At 37.4% G+C, this 26,897-nt stretch overlaps 1 protein-coding gene, 1 long non-coding RNA gene and 1 pseudogene across 3 annotated transcripts; 1 reads left to right on the forward strand and 2 right to left on the reverse strand.

Moving 5' to 3' along the window:
* The first annotated feature begins 9,121 nt into the window (after positions 1-9,121).
* Positions 9,122-26,604, forward strand: LOC126623487 (probable LRR receptor-like serine/threonine-protein kinase At3g47570; annotated as a pseudogene).
* Positions 11,514-14,748, reverse strand: LOC126623573 (aspartyl protease APCB1-like). Of its 2 annotated transcripts, none has more exons than XR_007623821.1 (3): positions 14,726-14,748; positions 11,776-11,847; positions 11,514-11,693 (listed from the first exon to the last, which is right to left on the reverse strand). XR_007623821.1 is itself a non-coding variant. In XM_050292527.1 (3 exons), exons 1-3 carry the CDS (start codon positions 14,610-14,612, stop codon positions 11,569-11,571), a joined length of 240 nt encoding a protein of 79 aa, XP_050148484.1. In that variant the 5' UTR covers positions 14,613-14,697; the 3' UTR covers positions 11,514-11,568. The 2 variants fall into 2 exon arrangements, 1 of the variants encoding a protein (XP_050148484.1); XM_050292527.1 differs by lacking the exon at positions 14,726-14,748 and adding an exon at positions 14,570-14,697.
* Positions 11,969-13,492, reverse strand: LOC126623676 (uncharacterized). Its single transcript, XR_007623845.1, has 3 exons — positions 12,447-13,492; positions 12,201-12,360; positions 11,969-12,027 (listed from the first exon to the last, which is right to left on the reverse strand). It is a non-coding gene; the product is annotated as an uncharacterized LOC126623676 (long non-coding RNA).
* Positions 26,605-26,897: the final 293 nt, after the last annotated feature.

The raw sequence follows: 26,897 nt of genomic DNA on the forward strand, positions 1-26,897 counted from the left end.
TGAACAATATATACGGTTTAGGGTTTTGTACGTTTTGCTTACGTAATGAAGATTCAAGAGATTAATAGCTTGATTCGTTATAGAAGGCATCAAAATTTCATATCAATCCTATGAAAGTTGCAGACCTCATCGGCAAAGAGGGAGATGGAGGTTACAAGACTTCAAATCAATAAAACTAGGGTTTCTTCCTTTTGAATTTTAATTTTAATTACCTTCCATAGTTTATGCTTTTTGAATTTTATTTTTATGTTTAATATTAGTTAAAATCCACTTAAGCATCCATGTCATTTAATGAATGAATATGAACCTTTGGATGTTTTGTAATCTAAAGGTTTAAAAAAAGTGTACAAATATTTGTCAAAATGTTTGTCCCTTGATCCTATCCCATATATATATATATATATGGCTTTTATTATTGTGGAAACTTAATATTAATTGTCAAATAATATTTTTATTGTTTATGAGGATCAATATATAATACATTAAAAAGCTCAATACTTATTACAATCTAATTAATATTTGATCGTTACAATTAAATGTCAAGGACTAAAGTTAGTCTTTAATCTTATACATGGTTTTGTTCTAAAAGTAATATTCTTAAAGGATTGAAATATAATTTTCTAATTGTAAACACGGGAATTCTTGCGATGAATAAGACAAGAACACGTGTACGAAATAATATTTGTATTAATGATTTAAGGGTTACAATCTCTTTATAACTTGATCCTCTGATTCAATCTCCGTAAGGTGTTGATTTGTGGATTGTGTTGTTGATCCAAAGGGCCGTCGGAGCTTGATCCTGGATGAACAATTGATGAATGATGAACACTTTCTTCAAGGGCCGTCGGGGCTTGATCTTAAATCGGTGAGAGTTCTTCAAGGGCCGTCGAGGCTTGATCTTGAAGGAGGATTTCACGAAGAACGAAAAGGGCTTTCTTGATCCTTCAGGATTTGCTTGAGAGTAGAGAAAATGTATGTAAATTTTCTCCCTTGATTGCTTGATGGAGAAGCCTATTTATAGGCTTTGAGAATGAGTCACCACCATCCATTTGTTTTGGTGGATGTTGTAGGTGGATTGAGTGGAGGTTGTAGGTGAAATGAGTGTGTGTTGTAGGTGAAATGAGTGTATGTTGTAGGTGAATTGGGTGGAGTTTGTTAGGTGAAATGAGTGTGTGTTGTAGGTGAGATGAATAAGGGTTGTAATTTTAATACAATTGTCAATATTTATTTCACCGAAATTTCAATGTCTACAAATGCCCCCACTTCAAGGCGCGCTGTATACATGTGCTTGTCACATGTAGAAGATTCTTTTTGAAGTCCCTTAATGTAGATGTCGATCCAAGGGCCGTTGAGGTTAATCTTGAATTAGGCTGGGAGTTTCTTCAAGTGCCGTTGAGGCTTGTTCTTGAATTTTGTTTGAAATTTCTTCAAGGCCCGTTGATGCTTGATCTTGGATTAAATTTGGACCACAAGGAACTTCATGTGGTATATGATCTTTATCTTTGGTAATGGATGAATCAACACGTATTTTGTTGCGCTTGTTGACGTTCCACAGCTTTGATCTTGAACTAGGTTGAAGGGTTTTTCTGGTTTCCTCCAAAGGACTTTCCACAGACTTAATCTTGAACTGGATTTGATTCAAGGGTGGTGGACACTTGATCTTGAATTGGACTTGTGATTTCTTCAAGGACCGTTGGGGCTTGATCTTAAGTAGTTTTCAGGGTTTGAACACCTGGTAGGCAGACATGAGGCGGAGGTGATGGCCTATTTCTTTGTTCAATCTTTCCCATTCATATTGAAGAAGGTTAGGCGATAAGGTTAGATGCTACAAAGAATTTGCTTTGAAAGATCAAGGATGTTCACATCATTTTCATATGAACCCTAAGTAGTTTGGTTAACGGTATGATCTTCAAGGGTTATCGAGACTTTGCTCTTTGGCGACGGTACCAGCGAAAGGCTGTTGAAGCTTCTCGAGCTCTTTGATTAGAGCAACGACGACGGGCTTGGATTTGACTTAGACTCTTCCGTCTGGATTATGCAGTTTTGCCGAGAAGGGTGTCCTACCATAATGATTTGTTCCAGCTCATCGTGTTGCATTCTTCTCTGCTTGTTTCTTTCGCCCAACAGAAGTGGTGCGCAACCCTTTGCCTTTAAATGGTCATTCAGAGCATCACTTTTCGGCCACTCATCCATGCTTGGCAACTTCAATGTAAAAAGCCAACATCATATCAATTGTCCTGAAGTATTCATTGAGGAAATTTGAGACCCGTCGACAGTTGAAGATGAGCACTCGAGAGCAATGCTAGGTAAGCAACCAGGCAAAGGTTCTGGGCAATCAGTTCCTGATCGGACGTTTAATTTCAGGTTCCGACTGATTGCTTCATTTCTCATTGTTCTGCAGGCAAGAGCAGAGGTAAAGGAAAAGATAGGGGAAAAGCATGATATGAGATACTTTTGCTTTCGACCCTGATGATATGAGATACTTTTGCTTTTGAAGAAGTAGCGGATGATCAGCACATGTATTTGTTGCACTTGTCTCCACATGTTTCGATGCATCATTTTCACTTGCCTCTTCTGTTCTCCAGGCATCTGGTATATTCTCTGGAAGCATAAGATGTTGAAACAATGGGTACTTCGAGAGCAGTGCTAGGTGAGCAATCAGGGAAGGGGTTCTAGGTAGTCGGTTTTAAATTGGAAGGCACCTTTTATCTTATTTTCCAGCTATACAAAATTAATATGAACATCATCTGTCTAAAGATGTTGCTGTGTTCATATGCTTATCAATGAAATGAGAAAACATTATGTGAGAGTTTTCTCAAATAAATATGTTAAGAATCTAAATGAAATACTGACACAAAGGAATCTTGTTGTTAACAGCCCCACATATGACTTCTCTTAACTTCAACAACATTGAAACCTTCACTGGCTCTAACTTTAAGAAGTGGAAGGAGGATGTAGAGATTGTCTTGGGGCTGATGTATCTTGACTTGGCACCGAAAGAAAACCAACCTGCAGCCTTAACAGATAAGAGCATCGCTAATGAAAAATTGAAGTTTGAGAAGTGGGAAAGGGCCAACAAAATGTCTTTGATGATCAAGCCATGGCACAACCTGTCAAAAGAGGAATTCCAAAGCTTAACAATGCCAGCTGTCGGAGAAAAGTTTATGGAATCAGATATGGCTAAGACAGGCACACTTCTCACATAGCTTACCTCCATGAAGTTTGATGGCACAAGGAGTGTGAGGGAGCACATTCTCATGATGGTCGATCTTTCCCTGAAGCTGAAGGACTTGGAAGTGCCCATAACTGACCAATTCTTGGTGCACATGGCCTTGAACTCACTACCTGCTAAGTATGGTTAGCTTAAAGTCTCGTACAACACACAGAAAGAAAAATGGGGAATAAATGAGTTGATCTTAATGTGTGCACAAGAGGATGATCAACTTAAGACTGACAAAACTACTGAAGTAAACCTGGTGTAGATGGAGAAAGGGTCCAAATCCTTTAATGCTAGTTCATCTACTACTGGTAACAAGAAGAAAAATATGTTCTCTTCTCATTTTAAAAATGCTAACACCTCTAAAGGATCTTTCAAACTTAAACCGGTGAACACTGAGATAGAAAAGGAAAATGAGTGCTATTTTTGCGGAGAGTCAGGTTATTTGAGAAAGAACTGCATTGGTTCAAAAATTGGCTTACAAAGAAAGGTAAAATAATAAATGTTTTTGTCTGTGTAGAGTCCAATTTGGTTTTTATTCCTCCTAAAAGTTGGTGGTTTAATACTGGTTGCTCTATTCACATAACTAATTCTTTGCAGGGCTTCTCAAAAACAAAGGAAGTAAACAATGAAGTCTACAATGTTTATGTGGGGAATGGGAGCAAGGTCGTTGTTGAGTCTATTGGGAGTGTCAAACTTGTCATGTTATCTGGTTTTATCTTAGAGTTGAATCCAGTTCTTTATGTACCTTCAATGAGAAGGAGTTTAATTTCAGCATCCAAGTTAGTTCAGTTAGGTATTTCTTTTGTTGGGGACGGTAAAAGTGTAAGCTTTTATAATTCAAATCATATGAATTCCTTGCTCGGTATTGCTCATTTGCAAACTGATATGTGGCAAATGGAATGCTCATATGTGCATGAATGTTTCAATGTTCAAAGTATTGGTTCTAAAAGAATGCTCACTTCTGAAAAATCCTCTATGCTTTGGGCACAAGAGGTTGGGGCACATCTCGAAGGAAAGAATCATTACTTTGTGCAAAGAAAATCTATTACCTCAATTGAATTTTGACAATTTTAAAACTTGTACATATTGTTTTAAAGGAAAGTTCACCAACACAAGAAAAATGGGTTTAACTCGCAGTCAACACTTCCTTGAGATCATTCATACTGACATATGTGGACCTTTCCAAACAAAACTATATGTGGAAAGTCATATTTCATCACCTTCATTGATGATTTTTCATGTTTTGCCTTTGTCTATTTGATTTCTGAAAAAATTGAAGCTTTAGATTGTTTTAAAGTCTTTAAGTTAGAGGTTGAAAAACAGTTGGAAAAACACATTAAAATAATAAGATCCGATAGAGGTGGTGAGTATTTTGGCAGGTATACTGAAGTTGGACATCACAAGGGTCCATTCGCCACATATCTTCAAAACAGTGGCATAGTTGCACAATACACCACCCCAGGGACTCCACAACAAAATGGGGTGGTAGAGAGGAGAAATAGAACCCTAAAAGACATGGTTCGATTGATGTTTGCATAGACGAAGCTGCCTATATTTTTGTGGGGGGAAGCCTTCAAAATTGCCAACTATATCATCAATAGAGTGCCTAGTAAATCAATAACAATGGTGCCTTTATAAGCTTGGACTGGGAGAAAACCGAGCTTTAATCATTTCCACATATGGGGTTGTAAAGCTGAAGCACGGTTCTATAATCCGAATGAAAAGAAACTTGATCCAAGAACAACAAGTTGCAAGTTCATTGGCTACTCGGAAAAATATAAAAGGTTCAAATTATATTGTCCTCATGGTCAATCTCGAATTATGGAGACTCATAAAGAAAAGTTTTTTGAGGAACCTGATGAGTTGAGTTTATGTGACACCACCTCACAGTCACTTGAGTTCGAAGAAATGCGCGGCAATGACAACTCTTTACTTGATCAGCAAGAAACAATGTTATAGACACCAACAATGATTCCCTCACAGATGCCTACAATTCCACTTGACGTATAAGTTGCGGCACCAGTTTCCTTTCACGAAGGAATAATATCAAATGCTGAAAACAACAATATCAATGAAAAAAATCATATACAACCATTGATTGATCCCATTACAGGAAATGAAGATTTGATTGAAGTACCAGTTGCTGAAAATATAAGAAGATCTCAAAGAACAAGAAAGGCAGTTATGCTTCTAGACTTCGTGTACTTAAATGAAACAGGATACAGTTTGGGAGATGAAAATGATCCTGTAACATATCACCAAGCTATTACAAGTATAAGAGCACCACTATGGCACTAAGCAATGAACGAAGAAATCAAGTCAATGAAGAAAAACCAAGTTTGGAGTCTTGTGCCAAAACCTGCAGGAATTACAAAGACAGTAGATTGCAAGTGGGTCTTTAATACCAAAAGAGACTCACAAGGCAATATTGACAAACATAAAACAAGGTTAGTGGCCAAAGGTTTCGCTGAAATGGAAGGAATCGATTACAATGAAACCTTTTCTCCCGTGTCCACCAAGGATTCTAAGCGGATGATCCTAGCTTTAACTGCTCACCTTGACCTAGAACTTCATCAAATGGATGTTAAGACTGCATTTCTAAACGGTGATCTAGAGGAAGATATATATATGCACCAGCCACCAGGATTTGTTAAAATGGGGAAGGAATCATTGATCTGCAAATTAAATAAACCCATCTATGGATTGAAACAATCTTATCGACAGTGGAACAAAAAGTTTGATCTTATGACAACATTTGGTTTTCATGAAAACAAGATGGATGAGTGTGTATATCTCAAGATAAATGGTTCTAAAGTTGTATTTCTAATCTTGTACGTTGATGATATATTAATAGCCATCTCAGATTTGAATCTTTTCTAGTCGACAAAAGACATGTTGGCTAGCAATTTCAACATGAAGGATTTGGGAGAAGCCAAGTTTGTCCTAGGAATTGAGATCATTAAAGACAGAAGTAAGAAATCTCTTGGACTTTCTCAGAGGTTGTACATTGACATAATAACCAAAAGATTTAGTATGGAAAATTGCTCCGGTGGTGAACTGCCAATTGGAAAGGGAGACAAGTTCAGTAGTGATCAATGCCCTAAGAATGACTTGGAGCGAGACATCATGAAAATCAAGCCTTATGCATCACTTGTGGGCAGTTTAATGTATGTTCAAGTGTGCACTAGGCCGGACTTAGCTTTTGCAGTAAGTGTACTAGGAAGATTTCAAGCAAATCTTAGGACAGCTCACTGGTCCGCTGCCAAGAAAGTGATGCGATATCTGAAGAGGACTAAAGATTTTATGCTTGTTTACAGTCGAGTTGATGAGTTGGAACGGTGGCCTACACAGATTCGAATTTTGCAGGATGTGTTGATGATAGGAAATCCATTAATGGATATATTTTTCTACTTGTTGGTGGTGCAATATCTTGGAAAAGTGCCAAGCAAAAGTCGATTGCAACATCGACCATGGAAGCTGAATTCATTGGCTGTTACACAGCAACCAAGCAAGCAGTTTGGTTGAAAAATATGATCAAGGGGCTGGAAATTGTGGACAGAATCGATAGGCCATTAAGGATATTTTGTGATAATAAAGCTGCTGTATTCTTTTCCAAGAACAATAAGAGATCACTGGCAAACAGGTTGATGGATATGAAGTACTTGTAGGTGAGAAATGAAGTTAAAAAAGGGACTATTGACATTCAACATATAAGCACGACTCTTATGGTGGCTGATCCCATGACTAAAGCTTTACCAATGGGAGTATTTAAGAGTCTTCAGAATGGGAGTTCGAGAGACTTCTGAATCAGTTAATGAGTGGGAGTAAGCACTCGATTAGCTATTATAGTCATGCTTGAATATGTTTATCTTGTTGGTCAATAGTCTAGTCATTATTGTTTGATTAGCAGTTAGTTTGCTTAATATATTCATTCATAATGGTTCTTAACAGATATTGTGCTTATTTGGTGAACCCTCATTTTGGTTGATGGTTCTCGTTATCATGACCTTGATGGCAACATTGTGCCTTAAGTTAAATGAACATGTGATCATGGAGTGCTAGGAACAAACCGACTTGTTTCTTGTTTTCCTTGGTTCAACATTTAACTTTTGGTGACATGTTGTCAGGAGAAGTTGGTTGCAAATTTTGGAGGCTCATTGATCACCATGAGTTCTTGTGAATATAGATTTCTCATTGACATTCAAGTGGGAGAATGTAAACTCCTAGTGAATGACAATGAGTGTTTGATATTTCTTGAATATCATGTAACTTGGTTCTTAAGTTATCTAATGTGCAAGTAGTACGGTTGATCTCTATTGATAAGGATTATGGAGTCTTATATCCATGCAACTAACTTAATCAAATCTGATAAGGGTTTAATTCAAGGATATTGAATCATGATAGGACTCTCTCATTGGTAAAATGATAAGGATATGCAACCGTTGATAGGCCGGTTGTGTAGCCCTATATATATATATATATATATATATAGGGCTACACAACCGGCCTATCAACGGTTGCATATCCTTATCATTTTACCTCAGGTCGAAGACCCTACTCTCATACGTGAAAAACCTTATACTATTAAGACCTATTCGTGTAGTAAGGGAGCTATAGAGTAGTGGGAGTAGAAGACTGACTTGCATCACAAACATGGCGTTGACACAGGTTCAGTTTCTGATATACATATTGTATCACTTAACTAGATGAATAGGATGTATCATAACCCTAGTACCGAGTTGATATGATTCTGGTTTACAAATCTCAACATGAATATTTAACAGGAAATGCATATCAGTATAACTTAACGGTACGAAGTAGTAAATGGATTGAAGTCTGTCAGGAAAGTTATCAACTATACTATTTTTATTTATCAAGCAAATATGGCAACTTCGACTTCCACATAAGGAAACAAAATTACTACGTACATGCCAATATTTAACGGTATGCTTATTCTAATCCAACATTTTATATGCTCGAAATTTGTTTCTAATCCGACACATCTCAGCCATAGCATCAACGATGTCCGACCTTTCCCCAGACATGTCTGCAAAGCATGCAACACCAACTCTTAAGATTGAAATCAAGCTCTCTTCAAACTTCTTGCGAATTGTTGTGCTAGCCTTAGTTAGATGTTGGTTTGCACTCAACTCCCCTTCCCTTTTTTCTTGAATAAGAACTGGATCCACAATATCTAACACCTGCTCAGCCAGAGATGCCCTGACAAAGTTGTGAAGATTTGAAGATCCTTGAAACATGTCATCGGTTGGCCTTTTTCCCGTAAACATTTCCAGTAGGAGGATGCCGTAACTATACACATCACCTTGTGGCCACACTTCATGCCCCATACCATACTCTACATTTGTGCAAATTTTTTATTTTAATACTTGAACAAAAAAACCTAAATTATAAATGAATATTGAAAAAGGTGAAAAGAAAGTGAGTACGCTTTACCTGGAGAAGTATAACCAATTGTTCCTTTAACTCCGATGGACCTTGACTGACTACCAAAACCATCTTCAAGAGTTCTTGGAAAGAATCTTGCCAACCCAAAGTCACCTACATGTCTAATCATATCATCGTCAAGAAGAACATTGTTGGGTTTGAGGTCACAATGAACTATTGGCACGTGACATTAATGATCGAGATAATCCAATGCCATTGCAACATCTATAGCAATGTTCAACCTCTGAGAAAAAGCTAAGCACTTTGCCCTCTCATTCATCTCGATACTTGTCTGAGCTGGATGCAACCATTCTTCTAAGCTCCCATTTGCCATGAACTCGTAAACCAAGGCCTTGAAATCAGAACCACGATAGTCGAATCCGGAGCATGCAGAAAGTACCTTCACAAGGTTACGGTGTCTAATATTTTTCAGAGCCTCACACTCAGCAATGAAACTTTTGGAAGCTCTGTGTCGATCAAGGTTGAGTACCTTGGTAGCAATTGTTGTTTCACCTTGATCAAGTAATCCTTTATAAACTGACCCAAAACTTCCCATACCAATCAAATTGGCAGAAGAAAATCCATCAGTAGCTTTAAGAAGACTTTGGTAAGACACCTTAGGAAAATTTTCAGAATCACTCGAAGGATCCTCTTTTTTTTTTACTCCGGAAGCAACAAAGGTACACAACGGCAAATGAAAAAAAAGGGCTCTAGAAAGCCCACAAAGGAGAGAGATTACCAGTTTCAAGGTTAGGTTTAACCCCCTTTTGCTGGAATGTCGAAATTCGCATTTTGGCAATTGAAACTCCGGTATGCCCCCACAGAGCTTTGCATTGCAGGGAGGGAGATGAAGGTTACAATATTTTCATGTTTTTGTTTTTCTTATTTTTTAATTTTTTACGCTAGGTTCAAAATTTGATTATTGGTTTTTTCAATTTTATCCTATTAGATATTAATTTTTAATTTCGATTAGTGTTTTATTTATTAGTTATAATCTATATATATATGCATATTACGTACTTATGTAAGTACTATAGTTATGTGTCGAGACATTTTGTACCAATACTTATGTACCGATACATGTCGTACTAAACTTGTGTACCGATGCAATCATACCGAAACTTATGTACCAATATATCGTACCCAAACTTATGTACCGATGCAGTCATATCGAAATCTATGTATCGATGCATTCATACCGAAACTTATGTATCGATACATTTATACTGAAACTTATGTACCGATGCATTCGTACTGAAACTTATGTACCGATGCATTCGTACCAAAATTTATGTACCGATGTATTTGTACCAAAACTTATGTACCGATGCATTTGTATCGAAACTTATGTATCGATGCATTCGTACAGAAACTTATGTACCGATGCATTCGTACTGAAACTTATGTACCGATGATGCATTTGTACCGAAACTTATGTACCGATGCATTCGTACCAAAATTTATGTACCGATGCATTCGTACCGAAACTTATGTATCGATGCATTCATACCGAAACTTATGTACCGATGCAATTGTACGAAACTTATGTACCAATATATCATGCCGAAACTTTGTACCGATATATCGTACCAAAACTTTTGTATCTATACAATCATACCGAAACTTGTATGCTAATACTTCCATGCGCATGATGTATCACTCATTATTCTAATCACATTGAAAAATCTCTCATGCACTAGAGAAGCCCTCAGGGCGAGGTATGCTTTGGGATTGAGTGGATCTATAGCACAAATCAGAATGTGAATTTTTACGAAGTGTCGTGTAGCTTTATTATTTTTTGGCTTTCTAGCCAAAATGGTCCCTAAGATTTGCATAACACATTACTTTGGTCCCTGATATTGAAAATTAATAGAAATGATCCCTGAGATTGTTCACCATCCATTATTTTGATCATTCTATTAAAAATTCCGTTAAATATCCCGGAACTCTTGGCTGAAAGTTTGGGCAATTAATAGTGACTTCCTATGCCTCATCTGCTCGACTGGGCGGGGGACGAGTTGAGTTGCTCTAACGTGCATTCAGAAGTCGGTGAGAAAGGTAGTTCAACTTTTCATGGCAAAAGTGGGGATGACACTTGACATTCAAACAAAGGCCTTCCACTTGCCCTCATGAATTGCGCAGCAGCTTTTGAAATCTATGGCATTGTGATCATTTGGCACTATCTACTTTCCCTTTTGCTGTATTTGTTTCGCAGTAGCTTTTGAATTCTTCAACCAAAAATATATGTGGGCACAACTTATTTTAACTGGCAGGATTGTTAATGTCTATATTGTCTATGATAGGAGACCACTACAAATGTAATTTGTTACGACGTTTTTAGACGTTAACTAATTATAGGATCCAACTTCCATACTACGTAGTGTGGAACACTACGAGCATTAGATGATTTGGATTCACGGATCACATCATCCAAAACGATACACGACATCCAATGCTTGTAATATTCTATATAATGTTAAAATTTAAATTAGTCTACCTGAAGATATGTATAATTATATTCATTACTGATACATGTAATATTGCATATACATGTGTATCGTGTTGTATGCCTGTACATATATATAATTACTTACATACTGATACATGCAATACATATATATACATGTGTATCTTATTGTTTTATGTAATCCTTGCCATGAGCTAACCCTATTCAGTTCTTACATAACACTCATCGGGACTGCTGTAAACCTTACGTATTAAACATCTATGCTCATCAGGCCTTTTGTTATTTCCTTCTCTGCATTTATCTTTTCTTTCTAATACGTCGGGTCCTAACAAGTATATGATGTATTCTTATTGGTTTGTTACAGACATAAATCACGGCAAGGGAAAAGATTTCTATTACTACACGGATAATAAGAGTCAAATTTATAATTTGAGTTTTATATTACACACAGAAATAAATGCATCAATAGTGTTCCAATGAGCAACATGACCGGTAGATTCCTTGATGAGCTTTTCCCTTTATCATTGCCAAAAGTAATATTGATATTCATAGGCAATGAACCTGAAAAAAGGGAAATTTTAAACCAAATAGTCTAGCGGAAATGGAAAAGCAAAAAACAGTTTATGTGGATATATAATCTTACAATCACGTTTAGACCATCCTAATCGTCTACGAGCTAAATCATACACAATTATCTTATCCTTAAGAATGACATCTGCAATTAAAACAAATATTTCACGATTAAATTGCACAAAATAACTGCTAGTATACTACATTAATTAAAATAATATCAGCTATGTTTTGCCTTTTAAAAATTTAATAACCAGAGTAAATTTTTGGGAACTGCATAATACAAATTTCCTGGATCCGTAGATTTTGAAACGGCAAGATTTATCTACACGTAACCAGACAGAAAATTTATGGGCATGAAAATTCATCGATTTTCTAAAGTGAAATCATACATAAATAACATATGTGTGCGTGTGTATTCCTTCCTATATTAGAATCTCATATATATTTTTCATTCAAACCAAAGCCTGATAAACTTTGTAGGCTTGATAAACTTACAGCATGAACGAAAGCATCATATGCTTCCTCGACCAGGTATGTCAACACTGTTCCTGAATCAACTAATGTGCCTCGGTCGTGTGATGTGCTAAAGATTGCTAGATCGATAGGCAACATCTTTCCATTCACAGCTATGCTCTGAAGATCTACGTTATAATTCCTGAAAAACTAATTAGGAGTTAGTTAATTTAGTTAGAGGAAAAAACTTAATCACACAAAATAAATTCATACAAAATAAAGACTTACACTGCTAGGACAAGTGGAGTATAAACCATCCTCAGGTCTATTATCTCCCCAAGAGCAAGTACGCCTCCTCCATTGCCATCTCTCCTCAGACAATGGGAGAAGATATTTGGGGCTAACCCCCGAGATGACAACTGCGAAATAATTGGTGCATCTCCTAGACCAAACCCAAGTAAGCCATTGTATGGGCTCCACCTGATAATGCCAGACTCATAGGTAGTACAACTGTTTCCAAGATAGCACCCAAGGGAAGTATTAAGCGTCAATAAACTACAAAAATGTATAAAAACCTTAAGCTTGAAACGTGCTTGCCTATAAATGGACTAGGTCAACCCAACTCACATATAAATAGACTAGCTCGGCCCAGCACGCCTACTCATACGTACTGCTATAATCCTATTTTTGGATAAAGCAACTTCAAAATTATATTATTAAAGTTAATGTCCATGTTGTGCACATCATACTATTATTCATATTCTACTTTATGTGTTCAAATTGGCACATCATAGAGCTGCACTTTATAGTTACCTTTTAGCATGCAAAGGACATAATACTTGAGTGAGAGAGGGCAACTTGAGATGTTTGATAAAAATCTAGACTGGTCATATTTAAAGATAATGCATTTGTTGCAGTGTAATTTGCATTAGACTTGTTCATGTACACCACCATACTACACCTAGATTTGGATGGATTTTAAAAATGACTATTAAAATCTCAATTGACTACACCCAGATTTCCATGGATTCTAAAAATCCTTTAAAATCTTTTGATTGACTACACTAGGATTTTAAAGTCTTTTAAAATCCTCTCAAATCCGAGTTTGACTACACCTCCCTTAGTTTGTTACAGACTTATAAATCATGTCAAGGAAAAATATTTCTATTACTACAAGGATACACATTCAGCAGAGTCAAATTTATAATTTGAGTTTTATATTACAGACAGAAATAAATGCATCAATAGTGTTCCAATGAGCGACATGATCGGCAGATCCCTTGATGAGCTTTTCCCTTTATCCTTGCCAAAAGTAACATTGATATTCATAGGCAATGAACCTGAAATGAGGGAAATTTTAAACCAAATAGTCTAGCGGAAATGGAAAAGCAAAAAACAGTTTATGTGGATAAATAATCTTACAATCAGCCCATCCTAATCGTCTACGAGCTAAATCGTACACAATTATCTTATCCTTAAGAACTACATCTGCAATTAAAATAAATATTTCACGATTAAGTTGCAAAAAATAACTGCTAGTATACTACATTAATTAAAATAATATTTCACGACTCAATCCCAAAAACTACCTATGTTTTTGGACCTAGATCCAAAGCCCCTGAGATAATTGGATATAGATCCAATTTTGTGAGGCATTAGTAGGATTAGTCCACTTCATTGAAATAGGTCCAATAATTGAGATTCCACGTATGCTTATTTGTGGTTTGTACCATATTTACCCCTTAGGCTTACGAATTGTAGTAAATACACAAAATTTCTTAATTATGGGATTATTTTTTGTTTAACTAATCCCTTAATTGTGGGATTAGTTATAGCCATATAATCACCTCAACCCCTAGTCCGTTTCATCCCTTATTCTTTCCTTCTTCCAAACAATTCCCTCTGTTAGATCATGGAATCAATCCTCCTTTTTTTTGTCTCTTCTTTTCATGGGTGATATTTTTGTGTTCTTCCCTCCAAATTCATTCCTTTAATGGAGGTATACTATATCATATTTATATTTCTATGTTACGCCATGTAGGTTCCCAGTATTCTTCTTCCAATACAATAGGTAGTTTATTTTGTTTTGCAGGTAGATTATTTATGCTTTGTAGGTATAAAGCATATTTCTTCCTATACAATAGATTATATCAGTTTTGTTTTCTTCATAAATAGTAGGTAGTTACTAGATAATATTTTAGTTTAAGTATTTAAATATTCAAAATTTAAAAACTGAATAAATGATACAAAAAAAATTTAAAGAAATTAAATATTTTTATCTGAAGGGGCAAAATTGATATCAAAATATGTAATTAGATAACTGGACTCAATCCAAAAAACTACCTATGTTTTTGGACCTAGATCCAAAAGCCCCTTAAAAATTTAATAACCAGCGTAAATTTGGGACTAACCTCCGAAGACTGTGTACCCTCCGTGAGCTTTCTGAAAAGCCATCTCCCATGTAGTAATACCATTCTGAAACAAGAATATTTGCAATAATCATGGTATAATGCAATTATTTTTAAACTATAAAAAAAATTACATAAGAATTTAGATGCAAAACTTACATAATAACTGACGTTAAGAATGTGACGACCCGTCCCTAATTTTATGTTTTTACAAATTTTAAAAGCGTGATTTTACGAAAATACCCTTAGAGGCTAGGGTCTTGACTTTCGTTGATCAACGTATAGTGAGGTGTATGAATTAATCCTTTAGCGTTTTCCTGAAGTATTCGACATTACGGACTTGTAAGCGTCAGCAGAAGAGGATTTGGAGTTACAAATCCGAAGTTATTTTGGGGAAATCACTATTTTTAATTATATTATTTATATTACTAAATTGTTAAGCCATATGTGTGTGGCTAAGTTGGGAAAAGAAAGGAAAAGAAATAAGGGATTGAGGGCTAAGGAATCAGAAATATAAGAGAAAGAATGAAGGGTTTCGAGAGAGAAATGAGGGAAGGTGTGGCGAATCGGGGAAGGAGAGAAAGAGAAGATGCCCAATTGGGAGGAGAGAAGAGAGGGCCAATGAGGGAAGGAGAGAACAGGGGATTAGAGACCCTTCCTCTTCGACCCGTTTCCGTTCCACGACCCGATTGCAAACCCGGTTCCGCTTCTCTTCTCCGGCGGTCTTCGTCGGTTTTTCTGATGATTTGTAGCCATACATCACCATGAATCAACTCAGAGACCTCCCATCTCCATTTCTCTACCAAACCCGACTTAATTTGTCCAAAAATTAGGAAGACTATGTACGGTGGCGCCGAGGGTCTCATGGCAGTGATCCGTCATTCTGAAAGCAAACTTCGTCGACCACTACCATGGTTCAACTTCTCTTGAACTTAGGAACAAGTCCCAAGCTTTGGTTGGAGCGGCGGAGCACCGGAGAAGTCGAATTGATAACCACCATTTTCTAGGGTTCCGGCGGGTTTGAGCAAAATTGGAGCTTTTCCGGGCCAAATTAGATTGGTCGCAGGTATAAAGTTTATTCTACTCGTTGAGATCTTCATTCCCGTAAATTTTGGTAATTTTTTGAAATAGTTGGATTTTCCAGCTAGTCGGGGCGGCTGACCACCACCCACGGCGGTGCGTGGCTAGGGGGCCGTCAATGTTATTCTTAGGCTAAATTAGATGCCTTGAGCTCAGTTTTGGTAATTGTATGATGTAGGTTGATTGTTGGAACCTAAATTCTCTACATTACGTTAATAGGTCATTATATGAATCAACGATCCGACCGTTGGATCGTCACCAAACTTTAATATGTTATAGTACGTAATATTTGAGGATCATAGGAACTTACGGATTGGGAATCCAATATATGTATCTTCCCAAATTGAATTTGTAAGTTCATAAAATAAAATGTTAACCGCCACTTGGTTTTGGCAATCGGCAGAGATCCGACCATTGGATCGTAATGGAACTTTAGGATGTTGTTCTAGAAGTATAATGTGGATCTTTGGAAGTAAGGGATCGGAAATCCGTTATGCGGATTCTCCGAATCGAACTACGTAGGGATGTGTGTTATGTAAGTTACCTATTTTATTGATAAGAATTCTGAGTTGTGATTTGATAATTGTTCCAGGTGCCAATCGTTTGTGACGCCACTATGGTTGTGCTAGGGAGTTGTAGCATGAACTCCAGGTGAGTGGGCTTTTGTTTTCAGTATATCTATGTATGCTTGGTATTTTTCCCAAAAAATGCATTTAAATGGAATTATGTTTTGAAATGCCATGCCTCATGATTTATACTCCGCAAAAACAGTTCTGTTAGGCAAAATACTTTTGAGAGGACAAAATCATAAGACCAGCTGCAGTTCAACTAATAACAGGGACAAATTTCAAATTCTCTAATCAAAATTTGGTGCAAAAATGAACGTAAAGCACTTGCCTTTCCATCTACTCCCAAACTGAAAATACTTGTCTCATCAGGCCCGAAAAGAATGGAGCTTATAGCAGAGTCATGTGCAGGCCACCGGGTTATTTGTAGACAGGCAGACATATCTTTGGCTTGTTAAGGTGTTCATATATCTATGAGTACGTGTACATATATGCAGGCAAGCTAAGCTATGCAGAAGGGGGCACCCATTTGCGATTCTATTAAGACAAGGGCTTGACCATACAGCTAAAATGCCCTTGTTCAGGGCGATAAATTTAGCCATATTGGAAAATAAATAACACTGAAGTAATGCATAAGTGTTAAAAATATATGCGAGGATACCAAACATGTGAATTATTCTGTTTGGATTAAAAGTTAACTTTGGGCTCAAGAAAGGAGTTGGCCCAAAAGGAGGCCCGAAAGGGAAGATAGCCGAAGCCCAGTCGAAGCCCAGAAGGCAGAAAGGGCCTTTTCTGACTTGGTGCAGCTCATTTAGACCACTTGCTTACCTACCCAAAGGTCAAGTGGTATAGACTGATCAGCTACACAGCCCATAAAGTACTTTATGATGGCAGTACATGTAAAAAAACCGATGAGTCATCACCCTCAAACCGCATTCGGGCAAGGCTGCTGCTACAAGAGACCAAGCCGAGTTGTCTATATAAGAAGAAAGAAAAACCAGGAATAAGGACACTCAATCAAACAAACAAATGCAAGCACAAACTTTGCTCAAAGCCAGATTTGCCTTCAAAACAAAGCTGTAGTCAGCCTTCATCCCTTTCGGGACAAGCCTTCATCCCCCTCGGGATAACCCTCTCTTCAACCCTTTGTAATAGCTCTGCTACCTTGTTCAACCTTGTTGTAGTATCGATTCATCTTTTGTAATCTCTCTCTCTCTATCCCTCTAAGCTTTCAGACCCTTGACAAAACTACAAAGATATGAACCTACAAGACGAGCAACCTTACCCGATAAGGTTTAACCTTACCCGACCTTCTTTGCTTTGTTTTTGTCTTTTCAATATGTTGTATACTTCCAGTTATATGCAAGTTATTTCTAGCAATATGACTATTAAAAGGCTTTCTCAGTACTTGAATCCGATTTGAATATATCGTCAGTGTTCAAACCAGATCCAAGTCCTAAGCCCTCGGGCATGTAAATCTGATCAGTTAAAAGTCCTTGGCCTCAAGGCATAAAAAAGAACCTTATGTGGACTTAACCCATCCACGACAGTCCTTGATAAACGAGAAGTCCGAAGTTACTTGGGGCGCAAGTAATCAACCTACCCTCTAGTTTTCTTTCTATTATATCATGATTACCATAGAACGCTTGAGCATGGAATGGATTCTAATGGAAAGCCTCAAGGCCTACACCTAAGGCCCCACAAAGGCATCTATTTGGATTCATTCCGTTCTGCGATCTAAAAAGTCGAAGTATAAGAATGAACTCTGATGGGAAGCCTCAAGGCCTACACCTAAGGCCCCACGAAGGCACCTATTTGGGTTCATTCTATTTCTTGGACTCGGGTAATCAGAAGTATAATAGTTAGAAAACTCCGGCAATCACGAGAACAAATATGATGTGTTCGAGCACCGGTTTAGTTATTGATGGGAAGCCTCAAGGCCTACACCTAAGGCCCCACAAAGGCACCTGTTATAACTAACACGGTATCTTGGATACATACATATATGCAACTAAAACGCGACATCCATTTTACATCTGCCATGCTAAAGATGGCAGTGGCACGCCTGAGCACCTAAATGTTAACCTTGATTGTGAGCCTCAAGGCCTACACCTAAGGCCCCACAAAGGCACCTCTCAAAGTTAACGCTGTCCTTCTCTTTCAGCCTTGCCCGACTAGCCTTGCCCGAAGAGTCTTGCCCGACGAGACTTGCCCGACGAGACTTGCCCGACAACGCCCGATAGTGAAGCAGAAGCCCGACAGCAGCCCTCAACCGGCGCCAACCTCCAGGGGAGCTGTGTGCTCGTCGGCCAGGAAACATCCCCGACGGAAATTCCTGACGCGAACACATTCCATCAGTTGCAGCGGCCGCTAAAATTTTCCCATTGTGATTGAAACTAAGGGATGTTATTGCAGGTGGATCTTTACCAAGAGGAAGAACTATCTTCATGAAACCCAAAAGATTATTAAGGAATAAAATTACCATTGTATTCTCAGAAATGAAAAAGACATAAAAGTTTAAGTTGCTATATCATGCATATATGAGCTTCTGGTGCAAAGAAAGCACATACAATAGCCTTCCATGTCTTCATGTTCCACAAGGTTAATGAAGCGAACCCCATACTATCAACGTAACTTGATCCGTGCCCACAAATACAACAAAAGTCCTAATACTGACCAAGCCCACATACACGGACATATATGCATGTAAGTAAACTGTAAGAAGAATCTTTCATGATCAAATTATAATCATTCAGAGTGTTCACGCCATACTTCAGTTGAAGACAATTGTTACAACTTACAATACGGGCCAAGAATTTGAGTTAGTATAGTATGCATATTGTGATTTGATGTTGTGGACGCTCAAGTAAGTACCGGGTGAGTTATAGATTGTTAATGTGAGTTGATGAGTATGTTCAGATGCATTGATATAAACTAACATTATGTGCTAGGCAATAAATCCAACACTAAAATTTAATACACAGAAGCAAGATCTCTTCCATCAGTAAACAAGACATATTCCAGATTATGTAAAAAGGAAACAAAAAGTGAAGATCTAGCCAAATCTCTTCCTTATAAGCTACTGCTTATAAGTCCTAATTTAGTGTCCTTGCAGTCCATTTGTAGTGTTTTAATAGTACCTTTGATCTAACTAATTGATTGGTCGAGTTCTTATTGTAAAAATGGAGTCCAAAATTGTTTAGAACTTTAAAGTCTCCAAACTTAGAAAAAGAGAACTCGATGTTTGAACCGAAAATATGATACAAAATATGTTTAAAGTTTCCAAACTTAGTCAAAAGCATGAAAGCTAACTCAAGAAAGTGAAGAACTCCACAGCCACCAGAACAAAACAACCAATCCGAACACTTCTTTAAATTACAAAAATGTACACAGCTAAGAGAAGAACAAAAGTTGAAATTGCTTTCTTTAAACAATTCTGCGACTTCAAATATTATACACTTGAACATGCAGGAAAAACCAAAGAATACTACTTTGCTTCCGTAACCCTAGAAAGCTTCAACAACTAGAAAGCACCTCCACCCCACCCAGGAGAGAAGGATATGGTATTAGTTCGATAAATTACCTTAGAATTCGACTTTGAAGCGTCCACGAAGCATCGATAAAATGAGAAGTGATAGCCATAAACCCTCTCTTCTGATTACTTGAAGTCCACATGTCAGTCGTGATTGCAATTTTACTCTTGTTCATTTGCAACAACTTCATGGTCTCTCCCTTTTCACATTCAAATACTTTTTGTCTTCCTACCAGTGTCATCAAAGCTTGATTCACTTTGGTCCAATTCTTGATCAAGATTAATTGGTTCATATCTTGGTTCTCGCTTTGAGTCTACATCGTGGAACTAATTGAAATAGTTGGATACAAGACTTTTTGAAGATCTAAAGATCTAATCCAAGTTCACATCACTACTAGGTTCTATGCAATATTTTTTTTTCCAAACATGACCACACGAACAGGTACCATATGATGGTACCTGGTACCGCAATTTATAAGGCCAGGAGGGCGCAATTCCACCTTGTTCCAATTGTGCAAATTGAAGTACCTCAGAGATTAGAGTAAAAATCAATCAACACTTTCCTTTTCCATTATGCAAATTGAAGTACCTCAGAGATTAGCGTAAAAATCAACCAACACTTTCCTGTTCCATTATGCAAAATTGCAAATTATACAGATAATTGAATTACTTCAAAGATTAACACTTCAAAGATGAGAGTATCTCTCCAGAAATTGAATTACTTCAGACATCTAAACTAAAAATCAACCAACATTTTTAATAAAATCAAGAACAATGCCTAATCTAGAACAATGCAAATTTTTAATAAAATCAAGAACAATGCCTAATCAAGACTAGATTTCACAAACCCTAAATCTCAAACCCTAAATTAATTCCAAAATTTACCTGATTTGGGGGATAATCGGTGTACAGTGCCCTGAAATCTGGATGAAGAAGTCGAGGGAGAGAAATCAAAGAAGTGAGCGGCGCCGGTGGCCATAGCTCTGCCTCGGTGCCGTTAAGGAAGGCTCCTCCACACAGTCAAGGTCTGAGGGATGAAAAGTCGAGAGAGAGAGAGAGAGATCAAAGGGTCTGTGTGATGTGGGTGTGGCCGGATTCTGAGGTGAGGAGGTTGTCTGAAGTGAGGTCGAGGAAGGTGGTGAGGTTGTCTGAGCGAGGTCGCCGAGGTAAGGTCGAGTCGAAGTCGAGAGGCAGAGAGAGAGCGACGGAGTGAGAGAGTGACGGAGTTGTGAGTTCTCTGAGGGTTTTTAAATTTTTTTTATTAAGTTTACATATATTAAATTAAATTGGGTAAATGGATATCCGTTATAACCGCAGATATTACCCATAACCGATGGATACCCATTATAACCGCGGATAATACCCATAACCGCTTATTTAAATTTCATGGATAAACGGTTATACCCATAACCGTTTATTTGTCTAAACGGTTACCCATAACCGTAACCGTCAACTTTAAACGGACGGGTAACCGAAGTTACCCATACCTATGGGTATTTTGTCCATTCCTAATCCCACATCAAATCTTTATTTTCCAAATGTGTGTCAGATTAGGATTGCAATCTGTAAGTGGCTTGAGTCTCTCATGTTGAAGTTAAGTTAATGGCAACAAAGATGTCAATCAAGTTTGAAAAGTATTGGCATAAAATTCACGGTGCTATGGCAATTGCAGCCAAGGTCTAAAACATCGATATTATCCTGATATTTCCATCGAAATTTCCGTGTTTTTGGACTACCAAAATTTCCGATATCATCGATATTTTAGACCTTGATAGGAACTCTATGTGGTACTAAGTCACTCATGCATCTTACCATGCAATGTATAAAGTGTAAAATATTGTACTAATTCATTATATATAAATGATTATGGTGTGTTTAAACTTCTTTCATTAATTACTACATATTTTCTACACTCACAATGTTTTCCAGCTTGCTATATAATCAACTTAAATCAGTTAAATTCATCATGCAATGCATTTCCTTCCAATTTTTTTGTGATAAACTAATAGATAATTGACTAAATAAACATCCTGCAAAGTTTCAATAAAAATTTCCAAGTTTTTCTTACAATTTCCGTGGTTTTTCTTCAATTTTTATCAATATTGATAATATTCCGAAATTTCCATCGAAATTTCTGTGTTTTTGGACTACCGATATTTCCGATATCATCGATAATTTATACCTTAATTGCAGCTATTCTGGATCCAAGGTTCAAGATGAAATTGATCGAGTATTATTTTTCTCTTATTTATAAAGAGAATGCTCCATTGGAAATTGAGAAAGTATTTGACTTGGCTGTTAAGTTGATCAAAGAGTATGAATTGAAGCATAGACCTGGGCTTCGGTCTTCTGAATCTTCTTCTTCGACTGATTTTCCATCACAGTCATGTGATTTCAAAGTTGGTGATCCTTTAACATCTTATGACCAGTTTGTTATGGATTCTACCATCGGTAATGAACAATCTGACTTAGACCTATATTTGGGGGAGAAAGTCTTGCCTAGGACTCAAGATTTTGATATATTGTCGTGGTGGAAGACAAATGGGATTAAATATCCTATTTTGCATCAGATAGCTCGAGATATTTTGGCTATTCCTGTATCTACAGTAGCTTCAGAGTCTTCATTTAGTACTGGTGGTAGGATTATTAGTCCACACCGTAGCCGACTTCATTCAAGCACAGTGGAAGCACTCATGTGTTCTCGAGACTGGTTGTGGGGTCAGATGCAAGGTACCTACTGTATAATTTCATATAAATTATGTATATGTTCAAAAATTTACTATTATAGCCTAATTTAATTTTTACTATTGAACCAGATTCAAACTCTACTCGTGTTGAAGATTCTTCATTCGATGATGATACTGATGTGAATGTGGTAAAAACTAATCTTTATTTTTGTTTTTTACTTTGGAGTTATTGATGATACACATTCAATTTATGCATACTAATTCAATTATACATTTCTTTTGTAGGCCTCTTTTGGTGACAACGAATCGATGATACTTTGTGATTGAACGTGTTCGAAAGTGTTTAGTTTCGGAATATTTTGGAGCTTTGAATTCTAGTATTCAAGATAATGACTACTTTTTGTTTTTAGAAGCTTTGCTTTTTAATCATATGGATTATAATTAAAGACTTGCTTGGGTGTAGCAGAAAAATATCATTCGTAAACTATTATTTTAATTATTGGAATTATATGAGGACTTAAATGATTAAAATAAGGAAATGTATGCTAAAATGTACCTATAACGGTATTTAATTGTTAGAAAATGAAAATTATGACAAATTTTTCTTTTGTAATTTTCAAATTGTTAAAAAAAAAAATTAATGTAGATGGGCAAAAAAAGGGGCAAATGAGTAAAAAAAGGATAAACTGGTTCAAAAACGGGTTCAAAAACGGGTAAACGGGTAAATGGTTATGGTTATGGTTAAATGGGTAAATGATTATGGTTAAATGGGTACACGGTTATGGGTATGGATAACCGTTTATAAACAGTTATGGTTATGGGTATAACCATTTATGCAATTACCCGGGTAAACGTTTATGCGGGTATGAACATAAACGGTTATGGGTAAATAACCGCGGTTACCAGCCCGTCATAACAGTTGCCGATCCCTAATTACAAGTTCATTTCACCACTTCTCTTCTTCTCATATTTGTGCATGCATTCGATTGTTCTTAACTCATGTCTTAGTTTGGCCCTCGCCGGATCAAAAGAGAGATAAACTGGCATTGCTCGAATTCAAGGCTAGGATAACTACAGACCCCTTTGGAGTCATGACTTCATGGAATGAAACCATCCACTTTTGCCAATGGCGTGGCGTTACCTGCGGTCACCGCCACAAGTGGGTCACAAAGTTGACGCTGAGGTCTTTGAAGCTTGGAGGCTCTATATCGCCACATGTTGGAAATTTGAGTTTCCTCAGAGTGTTTAATCTCAAAAACAACAGCTTCAGCCATGAAATCCCTCCAGAAATTGGCCATCTACGCAGGATGCAACTTTTCGGATTGAAGAATAATTCACTGAGTGGGGATATTCCCGCTACTTTATCAGTTTGCTCTGAACTCAACTACATACAAATTGGCGGCAATTTGTTAGAAGGTAGTATCCCTAAGGAGCTTGGCACCTTGTCAAAGCTAAAGAATTCAATATTGAAGACAACCACCATACAGGAAGTATCCCCTACTCTTTTAGCAACATATCATCTCTTGAAGCGTTTAGGGCAGCTTTTAATAATTTAGGTGGCATTATTCCAGATATCTTTGGTCGACTGACCAATTTTTATTTCCTTGGATTGGACGGAAATGACTTGTCTGGCACGATCCCTTCCTCAATTTTCAATGTCTCTTCTCTTGAAACCTTTGCTGTGGGACTTAATTACTACCTCCAAGGCTCTTTGCCTTCAAACTTGGGCAATTCCTGTCCAAGACTCCAATTTCTTGCCATCGAGGATAACCAATTTAGTGGAACTATACCTATTTCAATATCTAATGCCTCAAATCTGTTTAACGTACAAATAGGCGAAAACCAACTGCATGGAGAAGTCCCATTTTTGAAAAATTTACACAAGCTTAGGCTGTTTGTTATTGGTTGGAACCATCTTGGAAGTGGGGGAACTGGTGATGATTTGAGCTTTCTTTGCGATTTGACTAATGCCACCGGTCTACAATACTTGATAATTGAATCAAACAACTTTGGGGGTACGTTGCCTCAATGCTTAGCCAACCTGTCTTCTTCACTTGTAATTTTCATTGCAGGCTATAATAGTATGTTTGGTAGTATCCCGAATGCGATGGAAAATCTGCATAACCTGGAAGCCATATCGTTGTCTGGCAACCAGTTTTCAGGTCTCATCCCCCCTGAAATCGGAAAGCTTCCTATATTATATCAAGTATATATGGAAAACAACTCGCTCTCTGGGAATGTTCCATCATCTTTTGGAAATTTAAGTCGATTAACAGATCTGCATCTCGAGGATAACAACCTTGAGGGCACTATCCCTTCAACTTTGTCTCAGTGTACCAATTTGGTGAACTTAACTCTTGGTGGTAACAATTTCACTGGTGTCATATCCCCAGAATTAATTCGTCTATCTTCTTCATATGTTCATTTGGATTTATCTCGAAACCATTTGACTGGCTTTCTTCCCATGGAAGTTGGACAACTGATAAATCTAGAGCATTTTGATGTTTCTGGAAACCTGTTGTCTGGTGAAATTCCTCCAAGTCTTGGAAGTTGTAAAACCATACAACATCTTTACTTGCAAGAAAACTTCTTCCAAGGGACAATTCCATCAGATTTGAGCTCACTAAGAGGTATTGAAACCTTATCTCTTGTTTGCAACAACTTGTCAAGGACAATTCCGAAATTCTTGGAGAATTTTACATTTCTGCAATCCTTGAATCTGTCTTATAACAATTTAGAGGGAGCGGTACCTATCGAAGGACTTTTTCAGAATGCAACTGCCACATCAATCCAAGGGAATACAAAGCTCTGTGGGGGCATACCAGAGTTTCAATTGCCAAAATGCGAATTTCGACATTCCAACAAACCAAGGTTGAACCTAACCTTGAAACTGGTAATCTCTCTCCTTTGTGGGCTTTCTGGAGCCTTTTTTTTCATTTTCCTTTGTGTACCATTGTTGCTTTCGGAGTAAAAAAAAGGAGGATCCTTCGAGTGATTCTGAAAAATTTCCTAAGGTGTCTTACCAAAGCCTTCTTAAAGCTACTGATGGATTCTCTTCTGCCAATTTGATTGGTATGGGAAGTTTTGGGTCAGTTTATAAAGGATTACGTGATCAAGGTGAAACAACAATTGCTATCAAGGTACTCAACCTCACTCGACACGGAGCTTCCAAAAGTTTCATTGCTGAGTGTGAAGCTCTGAAAAATATTAGACACCGTAACCTTGTGAAGGTAGTTTATGCATGCTCCGGATTCGACTATCGTGGTTTTGATTTCAAGGCCTTAGTTTACTAGTTCATGGCAAATGGGAGCTTAGAAGAATGGTTGCATCCATCTCAGACAAGTATCGAGATGAATGAGAGGGCAAGGTGCTTAACTTTTTCTCAGAGGTTGAACATTGCTATAGATGTTGCAATGGCATTCGATTATCTTCATCATCAATGTCACGTGGCAATAGTTCATTGTGACCTCAAACCCAACAATGTTCTTCTCGACGATGATATGATTGGACATGTAGGTGACTTTGGGTTGGCAAGATTCTTTCCAAGAATTCTTGAAGATTGTTTTGGTAGTCAGTCAAGCTCCATCGGAGTTAAAGGAACAATCGGTTATACTCCTCCAGGTAAAGCGTACTCACTTTCTTTTCACCTTTTTCAGTATTCATTTATAATTTAGGTTTTTTTGTTCAAGTATTAAAATAAAAAAAATTTGCACAAATGTAGAGTATGGTATGGGGCATGAAGTGTGGCCACAAGGTGATGTGTATAGTTACGGCATCCTCCTGCTGGAAATGTTTACGGGAAAAAGGCCAACCGGTGACATGTTTCAAGGATCTTCAAATCTTCACAACTTTGTCAAGGCATCTCTGCCTGAGCAGGTGTTAGATATTGTGGATCCGGTTCTTATTCAAGAAAAGGGGGAAGGGGAGATGAGTGCAAACCATCATCTAACTGAGGCTAGCAAAACAATTCGCATGAAATTTGAAGAGAGCTTGGTTTCAGTCTTAGGAGTTGGTGTTGCATGCTCTGCAGACATGCCTGGGGAAAGGTCGGACATCGTTGATGCTATGGCTGAGATGTGTCGGATTAGAAACAAACTTCGAGCAGATAAAATGTTGGATTAGAATAAGCATACTGTTAAGTATTGGCATGTACGTAGTAATCTTGTTTCCTTATGTGGATAACTAAAAACAGTATAGTTGATAACTTTTCTGACAGACTTCAATCCATTTACTACTTCGTACCGTTGAGTTATACTTATATGCATTTCCATGATGAGATTTTTTTTGCATGGAGGGCTACTTCAATGAGGTTTTCCCCACATACATAACTACATACAATGTGATAACTCAGTTTGGGGAAGATGGGAAGAGCAGATTTAGAGAATTATTTCCAGGATTGGCTAAAGAAGTCGCTAATGAAGCCGGATGGTTATTAAAGGAAGTTGAGATTTCACCATAAAATTAAT

Source organism: Malus sylvestris, chromosome 1 (assembly GCF_916048215.2).
Source record: "Malus sylvestris chromosome 1, drMalSylv7.2, whole genome shotgun sequence".
NCBI lineage: Eukaryota > Viridiplantae > Streptophyta > Magnoliopsida > Rosales > Rosaceae > Malus > Malus sylvestris.

What these genes read in the sequence shown, in the direction of transcription:
- LOC126623573 (XM_050292527.1), bottom strand. Translation starts at nt 14,612, where the DNA reads ATGGCTTTTCAGAAAGCTCACGGAGGGTACACAGTCTTCGGAG. An exon ending in AGGGTACACAGTCTTCGGAG is followed by an intron (nt 11,848 to 14,569) that starts GTTAGTCCCAAA and finishes TTTTAATTGCAG; the next exon opens with ATGTCATTCTTAAGGATAAG. An exon ending in AGGATGGTCTAAACGTGATT is followed by an intron (nt 11,694 to 11,775) that starts GTAAGATTATAT and finishes CCCTTTTTTCAG; the next exon opens with GTTCATTGCCTATGAATATC.